Source organism: Heteronotia binoei, chromosome 19 (assembly GCF_032191835.1).
Source record: "Heteronotia binoei isolate CCM8104 ecotype False Entrance Well chromosome 19, APGP_CSIRO_Hbin_v1, whole genome shotgun sequence".
Classification (NCBI taxonomy): Eukaryota; Metazoa; Chordata; class Lepidosauria; order Squamata; family Gekkonidae; genus Heteronotia; species Heteronotia binoei.
In genome coordinates, this window is record NC_083241.1 from 14,313,857 (window position 1) to 14,337,021 (window position 23,165).

Consider the following 23,165-nt stretch of genomic DNA (forward strand, 5'->3'; position numbering starts at 1 on the left):
TGTTTTATTTCAAGCTTTTAAAAAATCTTTCTGTTTGTCTGCATCCTTTATAAAGTTTATATCTCTGCTACCTGACACTACGTTTTATGACACACATGGCCTGGCCCAATGGTCTCATTTATGTCTGGTCCAGCCCTCATAACAAATGAATTTGACACCCTTGGATTGAGCCAATGTGGTGTAGTGGTTTGCGTGTTTGGCTAGGATCTGGGAGACCCAGGTTCGAGCCCCCACTCTGCCATGAACAATCTTGGCAGTCAACGAACAAAGGAGACCTGAGGTAATTATGTGACTATAAAGTACAAGAAAAGCCACAGGTTTACAAAAGACTTGAATACTTAACAACCTCTAAAGTATTTGACAACTGTAAAAACAAACAATATATAAAGTAACAAAACCCACTCTTAACAAGAAAAAATCTACTAACAAGTAATACAACAAGCAGTGTAACACAATGCAGTAATCAGTACAAATGCAGGTTGCTCTTGACAAACAAATATATATCAAGCCAGTCCAAAAATGTGGCTCAGCCAACAGTATTCTTCTCTGATCTTGGGGCAGCCACACAGCTGACCCCGCCTCAGAGGATTGCTATCACGAGAATAAAATGGAAGAGAGGAGAATGATGTAAGCGATTTTGGGGCTTCCTGGGGGAGAAAGGCAATCTGTAAGTGAGGTAAATAAGTAAATTAAAAAGTAACCGATTCAAACTAAGTAGTTTTTTAGTGCTGGCCTTGGTGGTGTGGTCCATGCTGCATTCTGGCCTGAGATCTTTTGTTTGTACGCCTGGCCCTCTTCCTTTCTTCAAATGAACATTTCAGTCCAGCGGACAGACGTTGCGACATTCTCCTGTCTGAGTGAGTCATGCTGTCGAATGTCATTTCCTGAAGTCATCTCTCTGAAGCCCTGCCTCACGTCACACCCCCCCCCTCCTCCCCTGGTAGAATGATGCACGTCTGATTGGCTCTGCTGCTTTTCCAGAGTTGTCCCACAACTTGTAGAGGTGCAGATCAGTGGTTAAGGGCCAGGTTTGATGGCGTTCCATTTCGGATAGTGCCACTGGAGTTGCAGCCCACAGCGAAGCGAGGAAAATAAAGGGAGGCCTCTTTGGCATGTCTTTCGAACCCTCCAGCCTCATGCGCAACCCAGGGAGTGGCGTAGGAAAGGGTGAGGCACGGGGATGAATAGTAATTTTCATCTAAGAAGTTCTGGCTTTGGTTTCTGAAAAGGAGAAGAAAATAAATCAAGCCCTTTTTTTTTCCCCTGAAGCAAAAAAAAAAAGGTCTCCTAATAGTTGGCCATGTCACAACAATGCTCTGTTCTGCTCTTCTCCGAAAAGGACTTTTTATATACATCTGGGTACTGTCTCACCAAAGAATTAAAAGGAATTTATCACTTTATGTTTTAGAGGGTTGTATTGAAACCAGATAAAAGTACGTGCTCTCTCTCTCTCAAAAAAAGTCCAAGGGACGTTTTCCTGTATTTTCTGTGCCGGTGATTCCCAGAAAGAGTTTTGTGAAGAGGTTGGGAGCAAATTGGAGCTTGCAAACACTATGTCCTTGTGCTGGGTGTACTGTAGACCTGTCATTACAGGGGCAGCTCATCCAGTTTCAAGCCTTCCTTTCTGTGCTGCTGTCTCCCAACAGAGCATGTTGGGATGTACCAGGAATCCCAGTAGCATTAACACTGTCTAGATTTGCCATGTACCTTTTGGCACTCGAGTGAAGAAGGAAAGAGGTTTTTTAAAAAGCCACTGGGAGAACTTAGAAGTGATGTAATGCCTCTGTAGGAATGGCCGTGGAGTTTTTGGCAGTTTCTAAGTAGTACAGACAGCTGATGGCCACCCCCTCTGCTTTCTATCGATATCTGAAGTGTTGAAAATACAAGAGGAGCCCTGCTGAATGAGACAAGTGGCCAACCAGTTGCCCTGTAGGGCCAACGAACAGGGTAGAGAGGCAACAACCTTGCTGTGATGTTACCTCTTATCACTGATATTCAGAAACTTACTGCCTCTGGATGTGGAGGGTCTCTGTAGCCACTATTGCTAGCAGCCATTGAGTGACCTCTCCTCCATGAATCCAACCCTCTTTTAAAGCCAGTCATGCTGGTTGCCTGCAATATGCACAGGTGGTGAACTCCGCAATCACTCATTGAGTAAAGAAGTGCTTCCTTTAGCCCATGCAGAATCTACTGCCTATCAGCTCCATTGAGAGCAGTGTTCCCTCTAAGCTGAGAGAGCTGGTTTGGGGTAGTGGTTAAGTGTGCAGACTCTTATCTGGGAGAACCGGGTTTGATTCCCCACTCCTCCACTTGCACCTGCTAGCATGGCCTTGGGTCAGCCATAGCTCTGGCAGAGGTTGTCCTTGAAAGGGCAGCTGCTGTGAGAGCCCTCTCAGCCCCACCAACCTCACAGGGTTTCTGTTGTGGGGGAAGAAGGTAAAGGAGGTTGTGAGCCGCTCTGAGACTCTTCAGAGTGGAGGGCGGGATATAAATCCAATATCATCTTCTTCTTCTTCTGAGTTAGTGTGAGCTAGCTCACAGATTTTTAACCTCCAGCTCACACATTTTTGTCTCAGCTCAGGAAAACTGGCCCCAGAGCACACTAATTTATGCAGTAGCTCACAACTTTAATGCCAGTAGCTCACAACTTTAATGTCAGTAGCTCACAAAGTAGAATTTTTGCTCACAAGACTCTGCAGCTTAGAGGGAACATTGATTGAAAGCCAGTTTGGTGTATTGGTTAAGTGTGCAGACTCTTATCTGGGAGGACTGGGTTTGATTCTCCACTCCTCCACTTGCAGCTGCTGGAATGGCCTTGGGTTAACCATAGCTCTCACAGAGCTGTCGTTGAAAGGGCAGCTTCTGTGAGAGCTCTCTCAGCCCCACCTACATCACAGGGTGTCTGTTGTGGGGGAAGAAGGTGAAGGAGATTGTAAGTGGCTCTGAGACTCTGATTCAGAGAGAAGGGCGGGATATGAATCGGCAGTCTTCTTCTTGAATGCTCTGGAGTTATGGGAAGGGGGGAAAAACTCTCTCTCCATACTTTCTCCACCCCTTGCATACTTCTCCACCACCTGACTCAGCAATAAGAGTCGGGTATAAATAAGTATAGTATCATCATCATCATCATAGAAGAATAATAGAATCACAGAGTTGGAAGGGACCTCTAGGGTCATCTAGTCCAACCCCCTGCACAATGCAGGAAACTCACAAACACCTCCCCCTAAATTCACAGGATCTTCATTGCTGTCAGATGGCCATCTAACCTCTGTTTAAAAACCTCCAAGGAAGGAGAGCCCCCCACCTCCCAAGGAAGCTTGTTCCACTGAAGAACCGCTCTAACGGTCAGGAAGTTCTTCCTAATGTTGAGCTGGAAACTCTTTTGATTTAATTTCAGCTCATTGGTTCTGGTCCTATCTTCTGGGGCCACAGAAAACAATTCCACACCATCCTCTATATGACAGCCCTTCAAGTACTTGAAGATGGTGATCCTGTCACCTCTCAGTCACCTCCTCTCCAAACTAAACATGCTCAGCTCCTTCAACCTTTCTTCATAGGACATGGTCTCCAGACCCCTCACCATCTTCGTCGCCCTCCTCTGGACCCATTCCAGCTTGTCTATTGTTGTTGTTGTTGTTTTGTTCTTGTTGTTGTTGTTGCTGTTTTTGTTTTGTTTTTGTTATTGTTGTTGTTGTTATTACTACTACTGCTCTGTCTCCACTGAAGCACAAGATGCTTCAGCTATTAATCACATCATTTAAAGGGAATAAAAATGTCACAGGATTTTCTGGTGCAGTCCCAAACTGCAGCTGATCAGCAAGGTGGATTCCCAAAAGCATTTCCATTCCCTAGAAAAAACAGCCAGGGGTGAAGTGGAAAGGTGGGAGTGTCGGGGTGAAATAGCACCACTGTTTCACTTTTGCAAAGCGGTGGTCATGCCATCGGGAACTTCTGTGGAGGGCCTTTCCTCATTGTTCTGGGAAATGAGTGGAAGAGGGAAGTGTGTCTTTGACAATAATGGTATTGGAGAGTGTCTTTCCATGACGTCTGTGGAAGGTATACTTCCTTTGCATGGCTTGCAGCTCACTCTGACCCCTGCAGGGACACATCCCAGAGTTGTGGGGCCCATGTGGAGGCCCAGCTTGTGTGGGTTGTGGGGGTGTGGCAGTGAAGAAGTACAAGGAGTTGAAGTCTTAGCCTATCCTGCCTCACAGGGTTGTTGTGAGGATAAAATGGAGGCGAGGAGAACTGTGAGCCACTTTGTGTCCAGTGTTTCCTCTAAGCTGAACAAAATAGGAGTCGATTGCACTTTTAAGACCAACTTAGTTTTATTCAGAACGTAAGCTTTCGTGTGCGTGCACACTTCTTCAGATGAGGCTGAAGAAGCTGAGTGAGGGTGAGCTAGCTCACAGTTTTTTTAGCCTCCGGCTCACACATTTTTTTCTCAGCTCGGGAAAAATGGCCCCAGAGCAAACTAATTTATGCTCACAACTTTAATGCCAGTAGCTGGCAAAGTAGAATTGCTGCTCACAAGACGCCACAGCTCAGAGGGAGGATTGTCTGTGTCCCCCTTGGGGACAAGGCACAGTATAAATGAAGTAAATAAGTAAAGCACTACTCCTTAAGTGCATCTCCACTGGGGAGAGGCCAGTTTTACTTTTCCTTCCCCCATCCCACATCACTTCAGCCTGCTAGCCCTCATGGCTGTTCTTTGGCATGCATCCTGAGGCACCTGGAACGATCTTTCTGAGGGCTGGAAAGAGCTGCCTCCAGCGCAGCAGAGCATAGGGAAAACCTGTGTGCCTCTTTCATGGCAATGGTAGGATGTTCTCACATGCCCTTTTCCCCTCAGGCATCATTACTGGGGAAATGCTGCCCTTTCTGTTCTGCCTTTCATTCCCTGTTTGGTTTAAAATGATGATTTATAAAAATGCCAGGGCAGGAACTGTGTCTTTCCTAAACAGGACGGCCTGTTGGATCCTTAACCCCACATTGTTATTAAGAGAATAAAATGGAAGAGAGGAGAATGATGTAAGCGGCTTTGGGAAGTCCAAGATTTGCTACACAGAGGCCGGCAATGGCAGACCACCTCTGCTGGTGGTCTTGCCTTGAAAACCCTACAGGGTCAGTTATTTTGGTTCTCTGTCTCTCCCTGCTCCCCCTCAACAGGGTCCCTGCCTGTTTCATCCCCCTTATTGAGTTGGGGTTGGGAGGCCTGCACTATTTCCCCCCACACCAATTATTAACGAGGGCTGACCCTGCTTAGCTTTCAAGTTCTGACAAGACCAGGCTGTCCTGGGCTATCCAGGAGAGCCAGTTTGGTGTAGTGGTTAAGTCTGCGGACTCCTATCTGGGAGAACCAGGTTTGATTCCCCACTCCTCCACCTGCTAGCACGGTCTTGGGTCAGCCATAGCTCTGGCAGAGGTTGTCCTTGAAAGGGCAGCTGCTGTGAGAGCCCTCTCCAGCCCCACCCACCTCACAGGGTGTCTGTTGTGAAGGAGGAAAGGAAAGGAGATTGTGAGCTGCTCTGAGACTCTTCGGAGTGGAGGGCGGGATATAAATCCAATATCATCATCATCTTCTTCTAGAATGACTCCTATTTATTGGAAATTATAAAGAAGGGTCCCTATCACACATCACATTACAACTCTACTTCTGTAGCCCTGGCAAGGAGTTTCCAGTTTGACAGAAACCCCCTTCGGGTTTTATTTGCTTTGCTAAAGTGGCACATGTACACCATAAGATCATAACCCTCAACCATTCCCTAGCACTGCTGTGTAGGTTATTTTTGAACCCAGCAACTTTCCAGTGTGGCACAATGAAGACCAAACTAGACTTTGGTGTCGTAACTTCCTGATAATGGGCTCAGGTTTCTTCCTGAGGTTAGAATTGGCAGATACAGGAATGTTCACCAAACCATTCCCTTCCTCTGTCCTGCTTCATCTCACCTGGCTCAGTTTGGATTCTGGGTTCTTGGGGGGTTCTCCCTCTCTCTTATATACATAAAAAGCTTGTGGGGCCGCTACAAGTCAGCTGTGACTTGACAGCACTTCCCACCATCAAATAGGAGACCAGAACTCTTAAAAGCCCTGCTGAGGGGTCTGTCCCCAAGGGGTCTTTCACCCCCTCTCTCCCTGCTGGGACACAAAGAAATCAGAACAAACAAGCTGAGGTATTTCTGAGGAGAAATTTTGCCAAAGCCTTCATTGCAGACATGTGGGGAAAAGATTAACGAGTCCCTTGTGTCTCACATGGGAGAAAACTGGTGAAGCTCTCATGGAACCTTCCTAGTATTCAGGCTGCAGGTGGGGACACACTGAGCCCCTGGGCCACTGCTTGCCTCTCCATTTTGATCCAAGGTGAGCCAACTGGAGACCAGGTTCTATGAGGAAAGGCTGAGGGACTTGGGAATGTCCATCCTGGAGAAGAGATTGAGGAGGGATACGATTGCTCTCTTTAAGTATCTGAAGGGCTGGCACTTAGAGAAGGGCAGGGAGCTGTTCCTGTCATCAGCAGAGGAGAGGACTGGTTATAATGCTTTTAAATTAAGGGGGGAAGGTTCCGGCTGGATATGAGGAAAAACTTTTTTACAATAAGAGTTGTTCAACAGTGGGATGGGCTGCCTAGGGAGCTCCCCCTCACTGGCAGTCTTAAAGCGGCAGCTGAACAAACACATGTCAGGGGTGCTCTAGGCCAGGGGTTGTCAAACATGCAGCCCGTGGGCTGGATCAGGCCCCCAGAGGCCTCCTATCAGGCCAGTGAGCAACTCACTGTCATCTGCTTCCTTCTCCCTCTCTTGTTTCCTTCTGCATCACAGCTTGCTTTGCCAGGTTTGCTCAAACAAGTTACAAAGCAAAGCCTCTATTTTCTGACCAGCACATGAACTAAAGCTCGCAACGCCCAGCCGTTTCATATTTTCCTCTGGGTCTTAGGCTCAAAGCATTGACCATGAGATTTCTGTAATTAATGGCAGTAATTCAAAAGTAGGTTTGAAACCTACACACCTGAATAACACCTGAACAGCCTACTCAAGATTGTTACAGCATATTGTCTCCTGATTTTGATGCAGTAATTCAGAGCAAAAGGTGTCAGTTATCAGAAACTGTTAAATAAAATATTGCAAGCATGCTTTAAGCTTTAAAAAATTATCTAATTGTGTTTTTCTGTGTCCTTTTTAAAGTTTATATCTCTGCTTCCTGGCATTACATTTTGTGCCATGCATGGCCCAGCCCCACAAAGTTCCATTTATGTCAGATCTGGCTCTCATAACAAATGAGTTTGACATCCCTGCTCTAGGCTGATCCTGCATTGAACAGAGGGTTGGATTAGATGGCCTGTATGGCCCCTTCCAACTCTGTGATACTGCAATTTTACGACTATATTTTGCATATGGACTCTGAAAGTATAATCTGCCAAACTCACTTTATTTCCACCCCCTCATTGTTTGTTCTTTTTCCCCCCCATCACAGCACGAAGAGGAGCAATCAGCTGGAGATAGTACAAGTTCCGGTTCCTCAGCAGATGATACAATATCCCTGGAAAGGAACTCTTCTCTAGGGAGTGACATTTCGCTCCCCCCAGCCGTGAACCTCCACAGGTCCCAGGACCAGTATGGCCTGGACAGTGGTGGCTCCAATGCTGCTGGCAGTGAGGGACTTGATGGTGAATTTGCAGTCTCCGGAGAGCTGGAAGAAGAGCTCGACAGCATCACGGAAGTTCCTCCTCACTCTTCTGTCCTGAGGAACTCTTTGAGACCCTTGTCCCCTTTCCGCCGACACAGCTGGGGCCCAGGAAAGAACGCTAGCAGTGAAGCAGAGGTCAACCACAGGAGGTGAGCTGGAGGGCCCTCAGAAGCACGTGCCCACAATCATTGAGGACTAGAAATGCGCTTTTACTATTTTATTTTTCAAATAATACTCAAAAATCCAGAGATGGCAGGTTCCATACTATTAACAACCAAGCTTGGTGGTAACTGTGGACCAAGTGTGTGTAGATATATTTAGCCTTGCCCTGTTGTTAGGTGGGAAGAGCCCCGTTGCGCAGCATGTTAAAGCTGCAGTACTACAGTCCTAAGCTCTGCTCCCAACTGAGTTCGATCCCTGGTGGAAGCTGGGTTTTCAGGTAGCTGGCGCGAGGTTGACTCAGCCTTCCATCCTTCTGAGGTCGGTAAAATGAGTCCCCAGCTTGCTGGGTGGAAAGTGTAGATGACTGGGGAAGGTAATGGCAAACCACCCTGTAAAAAGTCTGCCGTGAAAACGTTGTGAAAGCAACATCAGCCCAGAGTTGGAAATGACTGGTGCTTGCAAAGGAGACCTTTCCTTTCCCTGTTGTTAGGTAGCAGGACAAGAGTTTATCTGATTCATTCTCAGGACTTGACTTTATTGCACCCTCACCTGCAGGATGGGGTGAGTGGCTGACAGATGCAAAAGGCTTCACTTTGGTTCTGGATTTCAGGTTTATCTAAGTTCTGCCAGTGGTGGTTTCCTTGTGCGTTTCAGTGGACACACTCAGTGCCAGTGGATACAATCAGCAGCATCATGTGGTGATCTTAGGTTTCCCAGTCCCCTCCCTCCTGACTCAGTTCTCATCCATTGAACTGAGAAGTAGGAGAACAAATGCATCCCACATTGTAATGTTCTAGGAATTTCCCCTCGTTTCTGTGGTAAAGATCATAGAAATTAGGAGCAGCCTGGAGCTTCGCATTCTCATCAAACTCTGCCTTCCCCCAGCGCTGCCCCCAAATGTCCTTGCATCTGTCAAGGCAGTGCTGATGAACTTTTCCTGCAGTTTCTTCCAGTTCAGACTGCAAGTGAGGGAATTGTGTGACGGAACTGGAGCAATGGGAGAAAAACTGGAAGAACAACCACCACCCTCTTAGCATGTCAAGGAGAAATTACATGGAACCTTTCTCCCTAATATGCTATTTTTCTGCTTGCGTGGAGATGGTATATATACGCTAGGATGAATTCTTAAGCCTATCGAAACTGCCTTATATTGAATATCAAAACCTGTATTGGCCAGTCTGACTGGCAGCAGCCCTCCAAGATCTCTGGTAGAGATCTTTCACATCACCTCCTACCTGGCCCTTTGAACTGGAAATGCCAGGGATTGAACTTGGGACGTTCTGGATGCAGGGAAGATGCTCTGCCACTGAGCTAAGACTCCTCTTCCTGTGCTTCTTAAGTAGGCAGCTCTGGTACTTGTCTCTAGGGAAAATTTCACCCCTGGATTCTGTTGAGTATGTATGAATTGGACATGGACCTGTCCAAATCATACTAGGAGATGCCTTTGGGTGGTGAGGCTTTAATTGCTCCTGAGCCCTTTCCCCAAGCCCTAAACAAATGCATCCTCTTCCCCCTTTCTTTCAAGATTTGCTCTTTTGTTCCTTCTCTACACTGCCCCCCTCCAAAAAACCCCCAATAGAATCTGGGGATTTCTCACTGGTTCACACCACTCCCTTCTTGTTACTGACTATTTTGTCCATGATTCATTTTCAGTTCAATGCGAGTGCTGGGAGATATTGCCAGGAAACCTCCCACCCACAGGAGAAGGTACAGCAGCCACTGATGCCGACTAACCATGTTGCATATAAGCGGCTACTAACCTCCTGCTTTCCTATGAATGACTGCCCTTTAGCACCTGACTCACAGTCTTATCCTGGCCAAGTTGGTCAGCAATTTCCCTCTTAGGGTTCAGGAGTGCTGCAAAACATTCCTGAAATATTTTTCTTGTAGGCAACGGACTGCAGGGTGGGGTGGGACTTGCCTCCTTGCAGCGGGGGGCGGGGTAGGGAGCATGTTTTTATTATTGTCAACAAATAGGAAATGTTCTATTCAGTTTCATTTGTAGGATTGTTAAGATGCTGTGTGTAGTAAAATTCTATGCCACTTTTTGACCATACTGTTCTTAGGGTGGTTTACAAAACAATTGAAGTACGCAGTCCCTATTCTCTATGAGGTGGGGTGTTCCTGAGCCTGCCATGACATCAGAGCAGATCAACCAATGGCTACTTGATCTGTGTAAGAAAATAAATGACTGTGAAATAATTTCCTCAGTTTTTAGAAGCAGCAGCTCAGAAGGAAAAAGGAAAAGGAAAAAGGGCAGCTGAACCAAGTACTCATGACCTATTGTTATGTTTCTCACTGAGACTCAAGGCAAATTATAAAATACGAAACGCAGATCAATCAGACATCAGAGACCTCCAGTAAATAATGCGGTAGGATTAGAATTCTAGAACTGGAAAGCAATGCAAATGAATAACTATCTAAAACAGGGCTCAACAAAATCCCAGCCCCCCTGGTGCTTAGACATTTCATTGTGGCACCTAGTATTTATTCTAAGTGCTTCCTAGTGATTCATAGTGAAAATACGAAGCTTATTTAGGTCAGGTGTAAAAGATTTAGCATCTTGTTGTGACGACAGCTTGGGTTACCTCTTAAATTGTTTGCATGCTCCAACACTTTTGTTATAGCTTTTTTTTTTTAAGTTAAGAAATTGTAAGGTGTTTAGGATTGTGTTTTGTGGTAGCGATTGTTAGAAAATATGATCGCTAAACTATAAAATGCAGAAGGCTGGAAAACAGGTCTAGTGCTTACATTTTGGGGGGTGATTTGTAAAGCCAAAGAAAATAGGTTAAGCCCTGGTCTAAAGCATGATGTACTATAGTGGAGAAAGAGAGTAACAGAGGGGAGAGTAATACTCTGAAGAAAAAAAGGGAGTGATACGTACGAAAACTAGAACAATAAACTTCATTTGTATCCCTTATAGGAGGGATCTCCTGTGTTGTTCTACTATAGTATTATTCTGATCCCTTTTTAAAATTGTCCTGATACCCTCTAAAGCTGGGAGACGCAAAATGGCATTGGGGGTTGTTTTTTCCTTCCCTGCATTTAGTGAATTTTCTGCCCACCCTAAAGACAAGTTTGTGCCATTTTTTAATTTAAAAACATCCATGTAGGTAGCTCAGCCAGACTTCACTGCACGTCTCATGGTCGAGTGGTGCCTTTAGGCAGATATAGACAGATTTTGGTAAAAAAACTCTCATCTTTGGTTTTGCTGCTAAGTATCATAGAATCATAGAGTTGGAAGGGACCTCCAGGGTCATCTAGTCCAACCCCCTGCACAATGCAAGAAACTCACAAATGCCTCCCCCTAAATTCACAGGATCCTCATTGCTGTCAGATGGCCAGCTAATATATTTAACATTTTGGTGATCTTTAGATATTGAAGGGGAAGTCAATGTGATGAACTATACTTAGAATGGAAATAAATAGGAAATATTGGGGAGTGGGAAACAATTTAAGACCCGGACCGATTTCCCACACACCTTACGCCACTCTGACGCTCCTCTTCCCAGTGGGCCTCCCCTCCGATTCTCCGGTGGTCTGGACAGTGGGTCGGTCCGACTACTGGGTATAGGCTGGTTTTTAGAGGTTTCTGTTTGCTGTGTGAAAAAGTCGATGCTAGTTGGAGTCGTGGGGCAGATACTGTGCAATCGGAGGGGAGCCCCACTGAGAAGAGGAGCATCAGAGTGGTGTAAGGCAAGTGGGAAATCGGTCCCATTTAACTGGTGCTTAAAAGATTGCTGTCAAAATTACATGAGTAGTCAAATGTTACAGATGCATTGATAATGATGTTCCTGAGCTACCCAAGATACTTTGCCTAGTCCTTCCATTGGTCGCTACCAATATCCACTTCCTGCTGTTTATAATCTTACTGGAGATTTTCCTTCAATTCTTCCTTCTCCTTCCATTCATGAAAGCCACACCTTAGCTGTTCCTCAGGCTATTGTCTCCTCCCTTTATTTTTCTCATGATTCTCAGCTGTGCTGTTTGCCTTCTGGGCTGCCTGGTCATTGAAGTCTTCTACCTCTTAGGCTGTTATGATTTTCTGGCCTCTAGTTGCCTTGCCTTGTTCCCTTCTTCCTGTCGCTAAGGAACACAAGGTTTGAGTTCTGGCCAAACTGGCTCTTGGTTTTGTTCAGGAACACAGCACTTTAAGAAAGATATTTTAAGAAAGATATAGACAAACTGGAATGGGTCCAAAGGAGGGTGACGATGATGGTGTGGGGTCTGAAGACCGAGTCCTATGAAGAAAGGTTGAAGGAGGTCGGCCTGTTTAGCTTGGAGAAGAGGCAGCTGAGATGTGATATGATCACCATCAAGTACTTGAAGAGCTGTCATATAGAGGATGGTGTGGAATTGTTTCCTGTGGCCTCGGAAGGTAGGACCAGAACCAGTGGGTTGAAATTAAATCAAAAAGGTTTCCGGCTTAACATTAGGAAGAACTTCCTGACCATTAGAGCAGTTCCTCAGTGGAACAGGCTTCCTCGGGAGGTGGTGGGCTCTCCTTCCTTGGAGGTTTTTAAACAGAGGCTAGATGGCCATCTGACAGCAATGAAGATACTGTGAATTTAGAGGGAGGTGTCCGTGAGTTTCCTGCATTGTGCAGGGGGTTGGACTAGATGACCCTGGAGATCCCTTCCAACTCTATGATTCTATGACTAATAGTGTATGGACTGATGCTTCTCTGTGAGTTGGATTTTCTGCTAGGACTTCCATGACCGCAAAGCAGATCAGCCAGTGGTCACCTAGTCCTGGTAGCCTAGCTTTTGTGCTCTGTTCTAGGCTAATGTTTAGTAGTTCAGTTGTCTTTAAGGCACAGTAGTCCAGGAATTGTCCCACCTTAAACTTTGTCGACATGAATTTGCTGCAGAGGGACAGGGTGGGTTTTAAATTGCACTTGTGTCAAGGCATTCCTAAGGTCACACCAAGCGAATCTTCATTTAAATGACTTCAGCAGTGGGCAGATGTGAGTTGTGACCATGGGCTAGGGTTGCCAGGTCCCCTCGATGTGCTGCAGGAAGGGATATTTTTCCCAAGACAATTTTTATTTTTTTCTTAAACATATGAACAAACCTATAACAGCATTGTAAAATCTATCAACTTAGTATCACTCACATGCAGTCATTTGGCTTGCTAACATCAAGCCTATTCGGCAAATATGACAGTATAACAAGAGTCAAAGCAACCAACTGGTTTTTAAGAAGTGAAAGTACTGGTGTCTTTGAGAAGGTTTATGTTCTTCAAGTATTGTGTCCAGCAGGGCTTTGTTGTTGTTGCAGGAACTCCTTTGCATATCAGGCTACACCCCTCTGATGTAGCCAATCCTCCAAGAGCTTACAGGGCTCTTAGTACAGGGCCTACTGTAAGCTCTTAGAGAATTGGCTACATCTGGGGGATGTAGCCTGATAAGCAAAGGAGTTCCTGCTACAAAAAACCCCTTCCTGGACTGTCCAGTCTTTCCAAAATTGGAAACCAATGTTCTACATATGTAGAATGATATGACAAGGAAGCGTTACAGCGGAGGGGATCTGAAGGGTGTTCCAGGACATCCCTGATGCATTTATGTCACCTGTAGGCGGTGTCATCATGTTTGGGGCATTGCATGGTGATGCTCTGGTCTTGGGGCAAAACTCTGTTGTAAAACTGTCTTCAAACCATGGAGAATTTGCCCTCAAACCAAAGCATTGCTACACAATGTACCGAGATGTAATGATGTCACTTCGAGGTGACGTCATTATGCCAGGGACATCACACGATGACCTCACTGTTTGGGGGCAGGATTCCCCCACCGGCCAGCTAGCTGGCAGAGGGCAGGAGCCCCCCAAACCAGGGGAACCCCTGCTGAGACCTGAGGGCTGGCAACCCTACCATGGACGTTGCCTACCTACCATTCTGCCTCATTCACAAATGAGCGCAAGTTTGTTTGTTTTTTATATATATTTTCAGAATTCACACCTTGCCTTTCTGCCCTCAGTAGGGCCCCCAAGGCAGCTAACAGATTAAAAAACAGGCATAACAGAAGCACCTCTCAAGACCATTAAAACCAAACAAAGCTGCGTAATTAAAACCAAGCAAAAATACAAAAACATAAAAGCTACAATTAAAGTGAGGGCAGGAAGGAAGGGATGCCGGACAAAACAAAGCTTGTCTTCGCCTGCTGGCAGAAGATGGCTGCGGAAAGAGGCAGAGAGTCACAGAAGGGAGAAAGCCCCAGAGCTTTGGTTTCATGACCAAGCAGGCCTTCTCCCAGGTTGTCATCTCAGAAGGCGAAGGCATGTGAAGCGGGGCCTCGGAAAATGGCCATAGCGGTTGGATAGGTTTGTAAAGGAGTAGGTCATTGTGCATTTATTAAAATGCTCGTACCACACCTTTCCTCTTGGCTTAAGGCAGTTTTATACACACAGTTTAAAGAGTAAGCTGCCTTTGTTAGCATCTGCTTCTCTGACAGCGCAGTAATGGCAGGCCTCCTGTTTTCTTTGGTATCCCCAGTCTGAGCTGGTGTCCCTCTAGCATCCAGTGCAATGCCGTGGGTGATGACTTAAGCGGTCGAAGGTAGGGTGTCAGTCAACAGGCTGAAGCCGAAAGGTCTCGCAAGCCTGGCTTTGTCCACTGCTTGCATGGCGTTTGTGTCTGCTACACGTCTGCTGGTTTGGGCCTGGCCCAGTCTGTTTCGTCCGGAAGGCAGTCGTGCTAAGACCTCATCAAAATTGCTTTGCAAAAAAAATTTCTTGCTAGCCCATTCCCATGCACACCCATTTTTAGTTATTTTTGTAGCACATTGTCTGAAAGGGGGTACAAAAGGCCCCTTCCTCCGGTTTAGAAAAATTCCACTGCAGGTTTTTTTCACCACAGCTGAATAGCTTTGTGCAAGCCTGTGCAGTTATCTCCATTGCAGGTGATCACTGCAGCTGATTTTGCTAGTGTCTGGCTGAAATTCTTGATGGGCATTTGTGCTTCATGACTGGCCTTCCCTAGAAGATGAATCCCCAGAGCTTTTTTTGTAGCAGGAACTCCTTTGCATATTTGGCCACATCCCGTGTTGCAGCTTACAGGGTTCTTAGTACAGGGCCTACCGTAAACTCCCTGGCTACATCTGGGGTAGGTGGTCTAATATGCAAAGGAGTTCCTGCTACCAAAAAAAGCCCTCCAAATCCCACATGTTTTGTCTTGTCCGAGCTTACGCAGATGTTGCAGGTGAATTTGTGTTCAGAATGGTCATCGTTACTAACTGCACTAATGCTGGATCGTAGTAACTAACCAGGGTGAACTGAGGAATTTTAAATGTCTTTTGACTTGAGTGCATCCTGCCAAAACCCCGTTAGCCAGCAGGCTTATATGTCTGTCTCTCCTAAGCATCTACAGAACTCCTGACTCCTGCCATTTTGTCTTCAGTTACAGCTTGGAAGGCCTTGCTGGAGAAGCTGACCATATTAAGAAGCCTTCCTCGAGTCTTGAGACAACATCGCTGAACGCCAAAGGCCTCCAGCAAAGCCCCCAAGCCAGCGATGAGCGAGGGTCATTGGTCTCCCTGACTGAAGAGGAACTGGAATCTGAACAAGGGGAAGTGAGAGGTTTTGACCCCCAGGTAAATGTGGTTCTTTGGCATTTGCGTTTTTCTTACAAGTTGGATCATAAACACTTGAAGGACTATGATTATTTTAGGAAGCCGCAAAAGTCAGCCTTGGGCAGAAACAAAGGCTCAGCAGCAATTTTGGTTCTGTCAACTGGAGGCATGTGAGGCGAGGTGGATTTCTTTTTTTACACATAGGATTCCTTTCTCCTGAACCAGAGAGCACAGAAGATAAAAATTAAAACCCCTTTGCCCTAGATCATGTAGAGTGTCCCATCGGTTTATATGGGTTGATGAGAACACAGGAGTCAAATATACCAAACTACTTGTTTGTGGTTAAGTGTGAATTTTAATGCCTTCCCCCCTCTAGAATCATAGAGTTGGAAGGTACCTTCAGGGTCATCTAGTCCAACCCCCTGCACAATGCAGGGAATTCACAAATACCCTCTCCCATACCGCAAGTGACCTGTGCTCCATGACCAGAAGATGGCAAATCTCTCTCCCAAGGACCCCTGGCCAAACTGACCTCAAGAAAAATAGCTGCCTGACCCTGGAATGGTGATCAGCATTTCTGTAGGCACGTAAGAAAAGGCCACGAGAACGAAGCACTGATGCAACCCTTCCTGCCCTCCTTCTCATGATCTGCCTAAGTTCACAAAATCAGCACTGCTGTCAGGTGACCATCTAGCCTGGTACATGACAGTTACCAGAGCTGGAAGGTGCTTTATGCTTATGGATTACAATCAGGGCCTGAGTTGGCTCAGCTGTTGGTCCACTGCTACACCCACATTCATGCACTTCCCTTGCCTGCTTGCCAATGTTTTGTCACCAATGATCTCAGCTACCTAGCTCTGCCTGGGAAGGGCATGTGGGTGGTGCACACAACTGAGGTGCTCCAGGTAACTATGGCAGTGGCACTCCCAGCTGCCTCTACTGCTCATAAGCATCAGGGTGTGGGCAGCTGTGACCTTGTGAGTGGGCAAGGAAAGGACACACAGGATACAGGCACGTGGGGACATGTGGGTAGGTAGGCAAGAAAGGGGGGGGGCTTGTTGTGGGTGGGGTCCTGGCCACTCTCTGTCCAGGGCCTTGCCAAATGTGGAACCAGTCATGGCTAAACATGGAACCAGTCGTGGTCTTGAGAGCCAGTTTGGTGTAATGGTTAAGTGCGTAGACTCTTATCTGGGAGAACCGGGTTTGATTCCCCACTCCTCCACTTGCAGCTGCTGGAATGGCCTTGGGTCAGCCATAGTGGTTAAGTGTGCGGATTCTTATCTGGGAGAACCGGGTTTGATTCCCCACTCCTCCACTTGCAGCTGCTGGAATGGCCTTGGGTCAGCCATAGCTCTGGCAGAGGTTGTCCTTGAAAGGGCAGCTGCTGTGAGAGCTCTTTCATACACAGGGTGTCTGTTGTGGGGGAGGAGGGTAAAGGAGATTGTAAATCGCTCTGAGATTCAGAGTGGAGGGCGGGGTATAAATCCAATATCATCTTCTTAAATGTTTGTGCATTCAGCATCTCGGACTTAGAATCAATAACTTGACTAGCCTTTACACTTCGCTGTTTTATCAAGGAACAGTACTTGAACCCAGTCTGTCTAAATAAGGGGTCCCAAACCTTTTTGAACCTGTGGGCAACCTTTGGCATTCTGCTGCAGAGTGGTGGGCACAACTGCAAAATGGCCACTCTGGGAAGACACGGGGACACAGAGATACAGAAGAAGCTCTGAATGTCCCTTCCAACTCTATGATTCAAAGTACAGGAGACAAGAGGAGCAATTTGGAAAATACAGTGGGAAAGAGGAGGGAGAGAGAGAATCGAACTAACACTGCAGTTGCATGCGTTGCTGAAATAACATTGTTTCAATCCATACAGCCAATCAGATCAGACGCCCTGCAGGGCAGGAACTCCACCTAGCCACACCCACTGTGTAAAAACACATGGTCAGTGCCATGAAAAGTGTTGGCAGATACGGTGGCACCCATGGACACCATGTTGGGGATCCCTCATCTAAATAATAGACTGAAATACTTCTTTGTCCCTTCTCTCTCCAAAACCCAACTCACAAAAAGTTGGCTTTGGCTGTTCAGTTGCCTCAGGTTGTTGGGTCTCTCTCTCCCCCCCCCCCCCCCCTGTTCTGATGGGTTTGAGCTCAGTTCGGGTGCAGGAGAGACGGCATTATGTTCTCCTGTCCATCACAGGCTCTGTAGTTCCCTTTTCCCTATAACATTGCTTATGAATCCTTCACAATAGTGAGGGGGGAACTGACCACCACGATTGTACTTTTTTTGGGCAGGATGCTCTGAGGAGTGTCTCTCCCCCTTCAGCTTTTTAAGACACTGTCGCTTGCACTGTACTAATCCGTGTCCCCAACGTTATACCTGGTTGTTTTCTTTTTCAGTGGGTTCAATAAAGGAAACTGTGACCTAAAGTTTGCAAGACCTGAGCAAAAACTGTTAATGATGGGACATTTTGCAGGTCATTCATTCATAGAGCTCCCATAAATAGGAAATGATTTGACAGTACATAATGTACCTGCACGCAAACACAGACAGAATTTTCTTCTGTAAACAGGAAGGCACTCTGGGCAGAAAACAACCACTAGATATATTAATTTTACATGTGATTGGGTTTCCATCAGAGACTTTTGTTTACCAGAGCTTTTTTTGTAGAAGAAGCCCAGCAGGAGCTCATTTCAATATTAGGCCACATCCCCTGTTGGCACCATTGTTTTCATAGGGCTTTTTTGTAGAAAAAGTCCAGCAGGAATTCGTTTGCACAGGGCTTTTTTTGTGCAGCAGGAACTGTTTTGCATATTAGGCCACACACCCTTGATGTAGCCAATCCTCCAAGAGCTTATAGGGCTCTTCTTACAGGGGCTACTGTAAGCTCCAGGAGAATTGGCTGCATCAGGGGTGTGTGGCCTAATATGCAAAGGAGTTTCTGCTACAAAAAAGCCCTGCATTTGCATATTAGGCCACATCCCCTGATGTCAAGTCAGATGGAGCTGCGTTCCTGTGCATTCCTGCTCAAAAAAAGGTCCTGTGGTTTATTGTGTGTCTTGGGCTGGCATAACCTTCTTGACTCTTTTATCCCTTTTGGAAATTTATAATTGTCTTGTGTTCCACAGGGTTCCAAAAGATCCCAGCCACGTGCCTTCAGCTTCTGTGCGCATCCCGTAGCTTCCCCGCTGACCAAGTCCACATCCTTAATGGCCATCACCCAAACTGGACCAGACAGTGAGTACACGCCAATCTCTGTTTCACTGTGTGTTGCTGTTTGACTGCATCTTGGGCGCACTAATATTGCTGCCTTCTTTCCTGTGCCACTGTTGTTCTGCACCACCTTGGCTTATGATCCTGAGTTGCCTTACATAGACTCAGACCCTTGGTCCATCGGGCCCTGTGCTGTCTTCTCCACACAGCAGAGTTTTTCTCCTCAAGTCTTTCCCCCACAACTGCTTCCTGAGATCATTGTAATTGAGATATATTAATTTTACATTTGATTGAGTTTCCATCAGGGACTTTTGTTTAATGGGGCTTTTTTTTGTAGAAGGGCTTTGAATTTGACACCTTTCATAGTCAAATTCCAGGATCTGCTCCTGAGCTGTTTTCAATGGTAAAGTTCCCAGAAAGGAACGAATGATTTAAAAAAATGTTGATGTCTATCCTCCACGTAGAAGGGCCATCATCCCTTTTTTATTTTCAGTTTTTTGTATTGTACCGTGCTGCATTCAACCAAGTTTGAAGCCTGCCTTCTGCCAGACCAAAAGCCCCTCAGGCTGAAAGAAGGCTTCAGCCATTGGTAATAAAAACACCACTGAGAGACATACGAGTGTACCATCGCTTTAACCAGCTGGGAAAGTGCAGTGCGACCAGAGTCTCATGGCTAAAGTTGTCTTCTATTGGGAACCTTTCTTCTGATCTTTATCCTTTGCTGTTGGAGATGTTGCAGTTGCTTTCTTTTGCAGTGTAAACGCAATCAGATGTCTGTCTGGGCAATTCCGTGCCCTTGTTTTGTTACTGAACAGGGCTGGTTTGCACGGGTCTATTTAGAATCCGATGGCATCTAGCTCCTGTGAGAATTGTGTCAGTGTGCGCGGCAGATTCATAAGTGCTGGATTTGTGCACAAGTTAAGTCAGCTTTGTGCCTCCAATTCTGAGGGACCTCTAAACACAAAAGGCCAAAAGGGAAGAATGGATGGGAGCCTGGGAGAGGTCTAGACTACTAAGGAAATCCCTCCAAAGGCATTCGCTAGAGGGGGAGCTCTGGCATTAAGAGAGAGAACTGTTGTTGCCTTGAGTACCACCATAGGCAGAGGGAGCCTGGTAGAAAACTCTAGCAGTGTATAGGGTTGCCAATCTCCAGGTGGGGGCAGGGGATCCCCCGGTTTGGAGGTCCCCCGCCCAACTTCAGGGTCATCAGAAAGCAGTGGGAGGGGAGGGGAAGTTCTGCTGGGAACTCTATTATTCCCTATGGAGACTTAATCCCATAGGAAATGAGAATTGACCCACAGATATCTGGGGCTCTGGGAGGGCTGTTGTTTGAGGTAGAGGCACCAACTTTTCTGTATAGTATCCAGTGCCTCTCCCCAAAATGCTCTCCAAGTTTCAAAAAGATTGGACCAGGGGGTCCAATTCTATGAGCCCCCAAAGAAGGTGCCCCTATCCTTCATTATTTCCTATGGAAGGAAGGCATTTTAAAAGTGTGCGGTCCCTTTAAATGTGATGGCTGGAACTCCCTTTGGAGTCCAGTTATGATTGTCACACTCTTATTCCTGACTCCACCCGCAAAGTTCCCAGATATTTCTTGAATTGGACTTGGCAACCCTAGCAGCGTATCACCATCAAAACTCCTCTTTCGCAAAGAAAACTGTCTGGTAGGCCTTCGCTGAGCCATTGTGGCGGGAGCATTTGAAAGCCCCCCAGTTCCCAATAAGGGCCATAGATATGCACATGGATTTAAAGGTGACTGAACCAGAGTTCACAGCAGTCCGAGACTCCGGGTTTAAGCTACCATAGCTTGCCCCCTTCAGGTGTAGGACTGAGGAATGGGTCTGTCTGCAGGGTTTTCAGGGCAAGCTTGTATGTTACCAGATACTTCTTGATCCCCCTGTGAATTTGAAAGTCACCTTCATTTTCATTGCGCTCCCCAAAAAACTTTCTGAATTTTGTAAAGAGAGGAATTTTTTTTTAAAAAATAAATAAAACAGGAGACTTCCACTCTTGGTTTTTATTCCATTCCAGGAGAAGCCTCGAAAAGAAGGAAGCTTAAAAATCTATATTTTTTTACTTCTCCTGCCTTGTGACTAATAAGTCTGTTGACAAGAAGTTGCTTTTCCCTTAGCAATAGTAACCAAAACACTTCTCTATCCATCCATTGAAATAGCTAAATCCAGTTTTGTGCCATATTGCACCAATTTTCCTGCTCTTTCTGAAGCCCTGACAGCAAATAACCAAATGCTAAAACTAAAAAAAAACCCCAACAACACTAAAAACAAGCAAGCCTTCTCTTGCAAACCAATAATTTTTCTCCCCACTAGAACTTTCCATCCCGCAGTTACATCAGTTGGTGGCAAACTGCAGGTTTGTGCAACTGCTTGCACTAATCGCTCTGCCTGTTTGGTTGTTTTTCTTTTTTACAAACACCTCCAAAGCTTGAATCGACATGAACAGCTGACCAAAGGAAAACTCAGATTTCTTTGGCTCACATATTCCACAGAGAGGTGCAGGCACCACAGGGACCAGCCCCACATCCTGTGTCCCCCCCTGCATCTCTACAAAACAAGGAATGGCCTATCACCATGCAGTTATTAAGTCATCCATAGTTTGTAGAATGCTGGGAATACAGGAGCTCTTGCCCCATTGAAGCATCAGTCTTATGATGCAAGCTTTTGTTGTAGTGGTTAAGTGCGCAGACTCTTATCTGGGAGAACCAGGTTTGATTCCCCACTCCTCCACTTGCAGCTTCTGGAATGGCCTTGGGGCAGCCATAGTTCTCATAGGAGTAATGGATGTGATTACTAAGAACCAGCATGGGTTTCTTAACAACAAGTCACGTCAAACTAACCTGATCTCTTTTTTTGAGAAAGTGACTACCTTGCTGGATTAGGGGAATGCTGTAGACGTAATTTATTTTGATTTCAGTAAGGCTTTTGATAAGGTTCCACATACTATCCTTGTTGACAAGTTGGTAAAATGTGATTTGGATCCTGTTACCATTAGGTGGATCTGTAACTTTTTGACAGATCACACCCCAAGAGTGCTTGTGAATGGTTCCTCATCCTCTTGGAGAGGAGTGACAAGTAGAGTGCCTCAAGGATCTGTCCTGGGACCTGTTTTGTTCAACATCTTTATCAATGATTTGAATGAAGGAGTAGAGGGAATACTTATTAAATCTGCAGATGTTACTACATTGGGAGGGGTTGCAAATGTAGTAGAAGACAGAAACAGAATACAGGATGACCTTGACAGTCTGGAAAACTGGGCTAAAACTAATAAAATGAATTTTAACAGGGATAAATGTAAAGTTCTGCATTTAGGTAGGAAAAATCCCATGCATAGTTATAGGATGGGGGAGACTTGTCTTAGCAGTAGTATGTGCAAAAAGGATCTCGGGGTCTTAGTGGATCATACGCTGAACATGAGTCAACAGTGTGATGCGGTGGCTAAAAAGGCAAATGCAATTTTGGACTGTAGCAACAGAAGTATAGTATCCAGATCACATGATGTGATGGTATCACTTTACTCTGCTGTGGTAAAACCTCACCTGGAGTATTGTGTTCAGTTTTGGGCACCACATTTTTAGAAGGATATAGACAAGCTGGAACAGGTCCAGAGGAGAACGATGAAGATGGTGAGGGGTCTGGAGACCAAGTCCTATGAGGAAAGGTTGAAGGAGCTGGGGATGTTTAGCCTGCAGAGGAGGTGGCTGAGAGGTGATATGATCACCATCTTCAAGTACCTGAAGGACTGTCATATAGAGGATGGTGTAGAATTGTTTTCTGTGGCCCCAGAAGGTAGGACCAGAACCACTGGGTTGAAATTAAATCAAAAGAGTTTCCGGCTCAACATTAGGAAGAACTTCCTGACCGTTAGAGCAATTCCTCAGTGGAACAGGCTTCCTCGGGAGGTGGTGGGCTCTCCTTCCTTGGAGGTTTTTAAATGGAGGCTAGATGGCCATCTGACAGCGATGAAGATCCTGTGAATTTGGGGTAGGTTTTTGTGGGTTTCTGCATTGTGCAGGGGGTCGGACTAGATGACCCTGGAGGTGCCTTCCAACTCTATGATTTTATGATTCTATGAGTTGTCCTTGAAAGGGCAGCTGCTGTAAGAGCTCTCAGCCCCACCCACCTCACAGGGTGTTGTGGGAGAAGGGGGGAAAGTAAAGAAGATTGTGACCCCTCTGAGACTCTGAGATTTAGAGTATAGGGCGGGATATAAATCCAATATCTTCTTCTTTTAGCATTTCAGCCATTGCGATATTTGTTGTTGCTGTTGAATCTGAGATTAGGACTAGAGGCATATTTGGGCATTGCTGCTCAGATTGTCACAGAAGAGCAAACTGGAGCAGGGGAGAAAGGTTGCAAGAATTTCGAGGGAAGAATTTCAATCAAGTTTTTCAGTAGGAGCCGGATAGGGAGGTGTTACCCACCTGTGTTACATACTGAAATGCAACAGGGAACACAGCAGAAACATGGCTGGAGCTAAATTGAATGTGTGGAGACAGTTTGGACAATTGAAAGGAATAGCA

At 46.0% G+C, this 23,165-nt stretch overlaps 1 protein-coding gene across 1 annotated transcript in view; it reads left to right on the top strand.

Moving 5' to 3' along the window:
• Window positions 1-23,165, top strand: part of AKAP13 (A-kinase anchoring protein 13) — a 126,448-nt gene that overhangs the window by 31,120 nt on the left and 72,163 nt on the right. Inside the window, exons 4-6 of the mRNA XM_060260418.1 lie at window positions 7,471-7,832; window positions 15,238-15,430; window positions 18,544-18,652. Coding sequence (XP_060116401.1) covers window positions 7,471-7,832; window positions 15,238-15,430; window positions 18,544-18,652 — 664 coding nt within the window. The remainder of the gene's footprint in view (window positions 1-7,470; window positions 7,833-15,237; window positions 15,431-18,543; window positions 18,653-23,165) is intronic.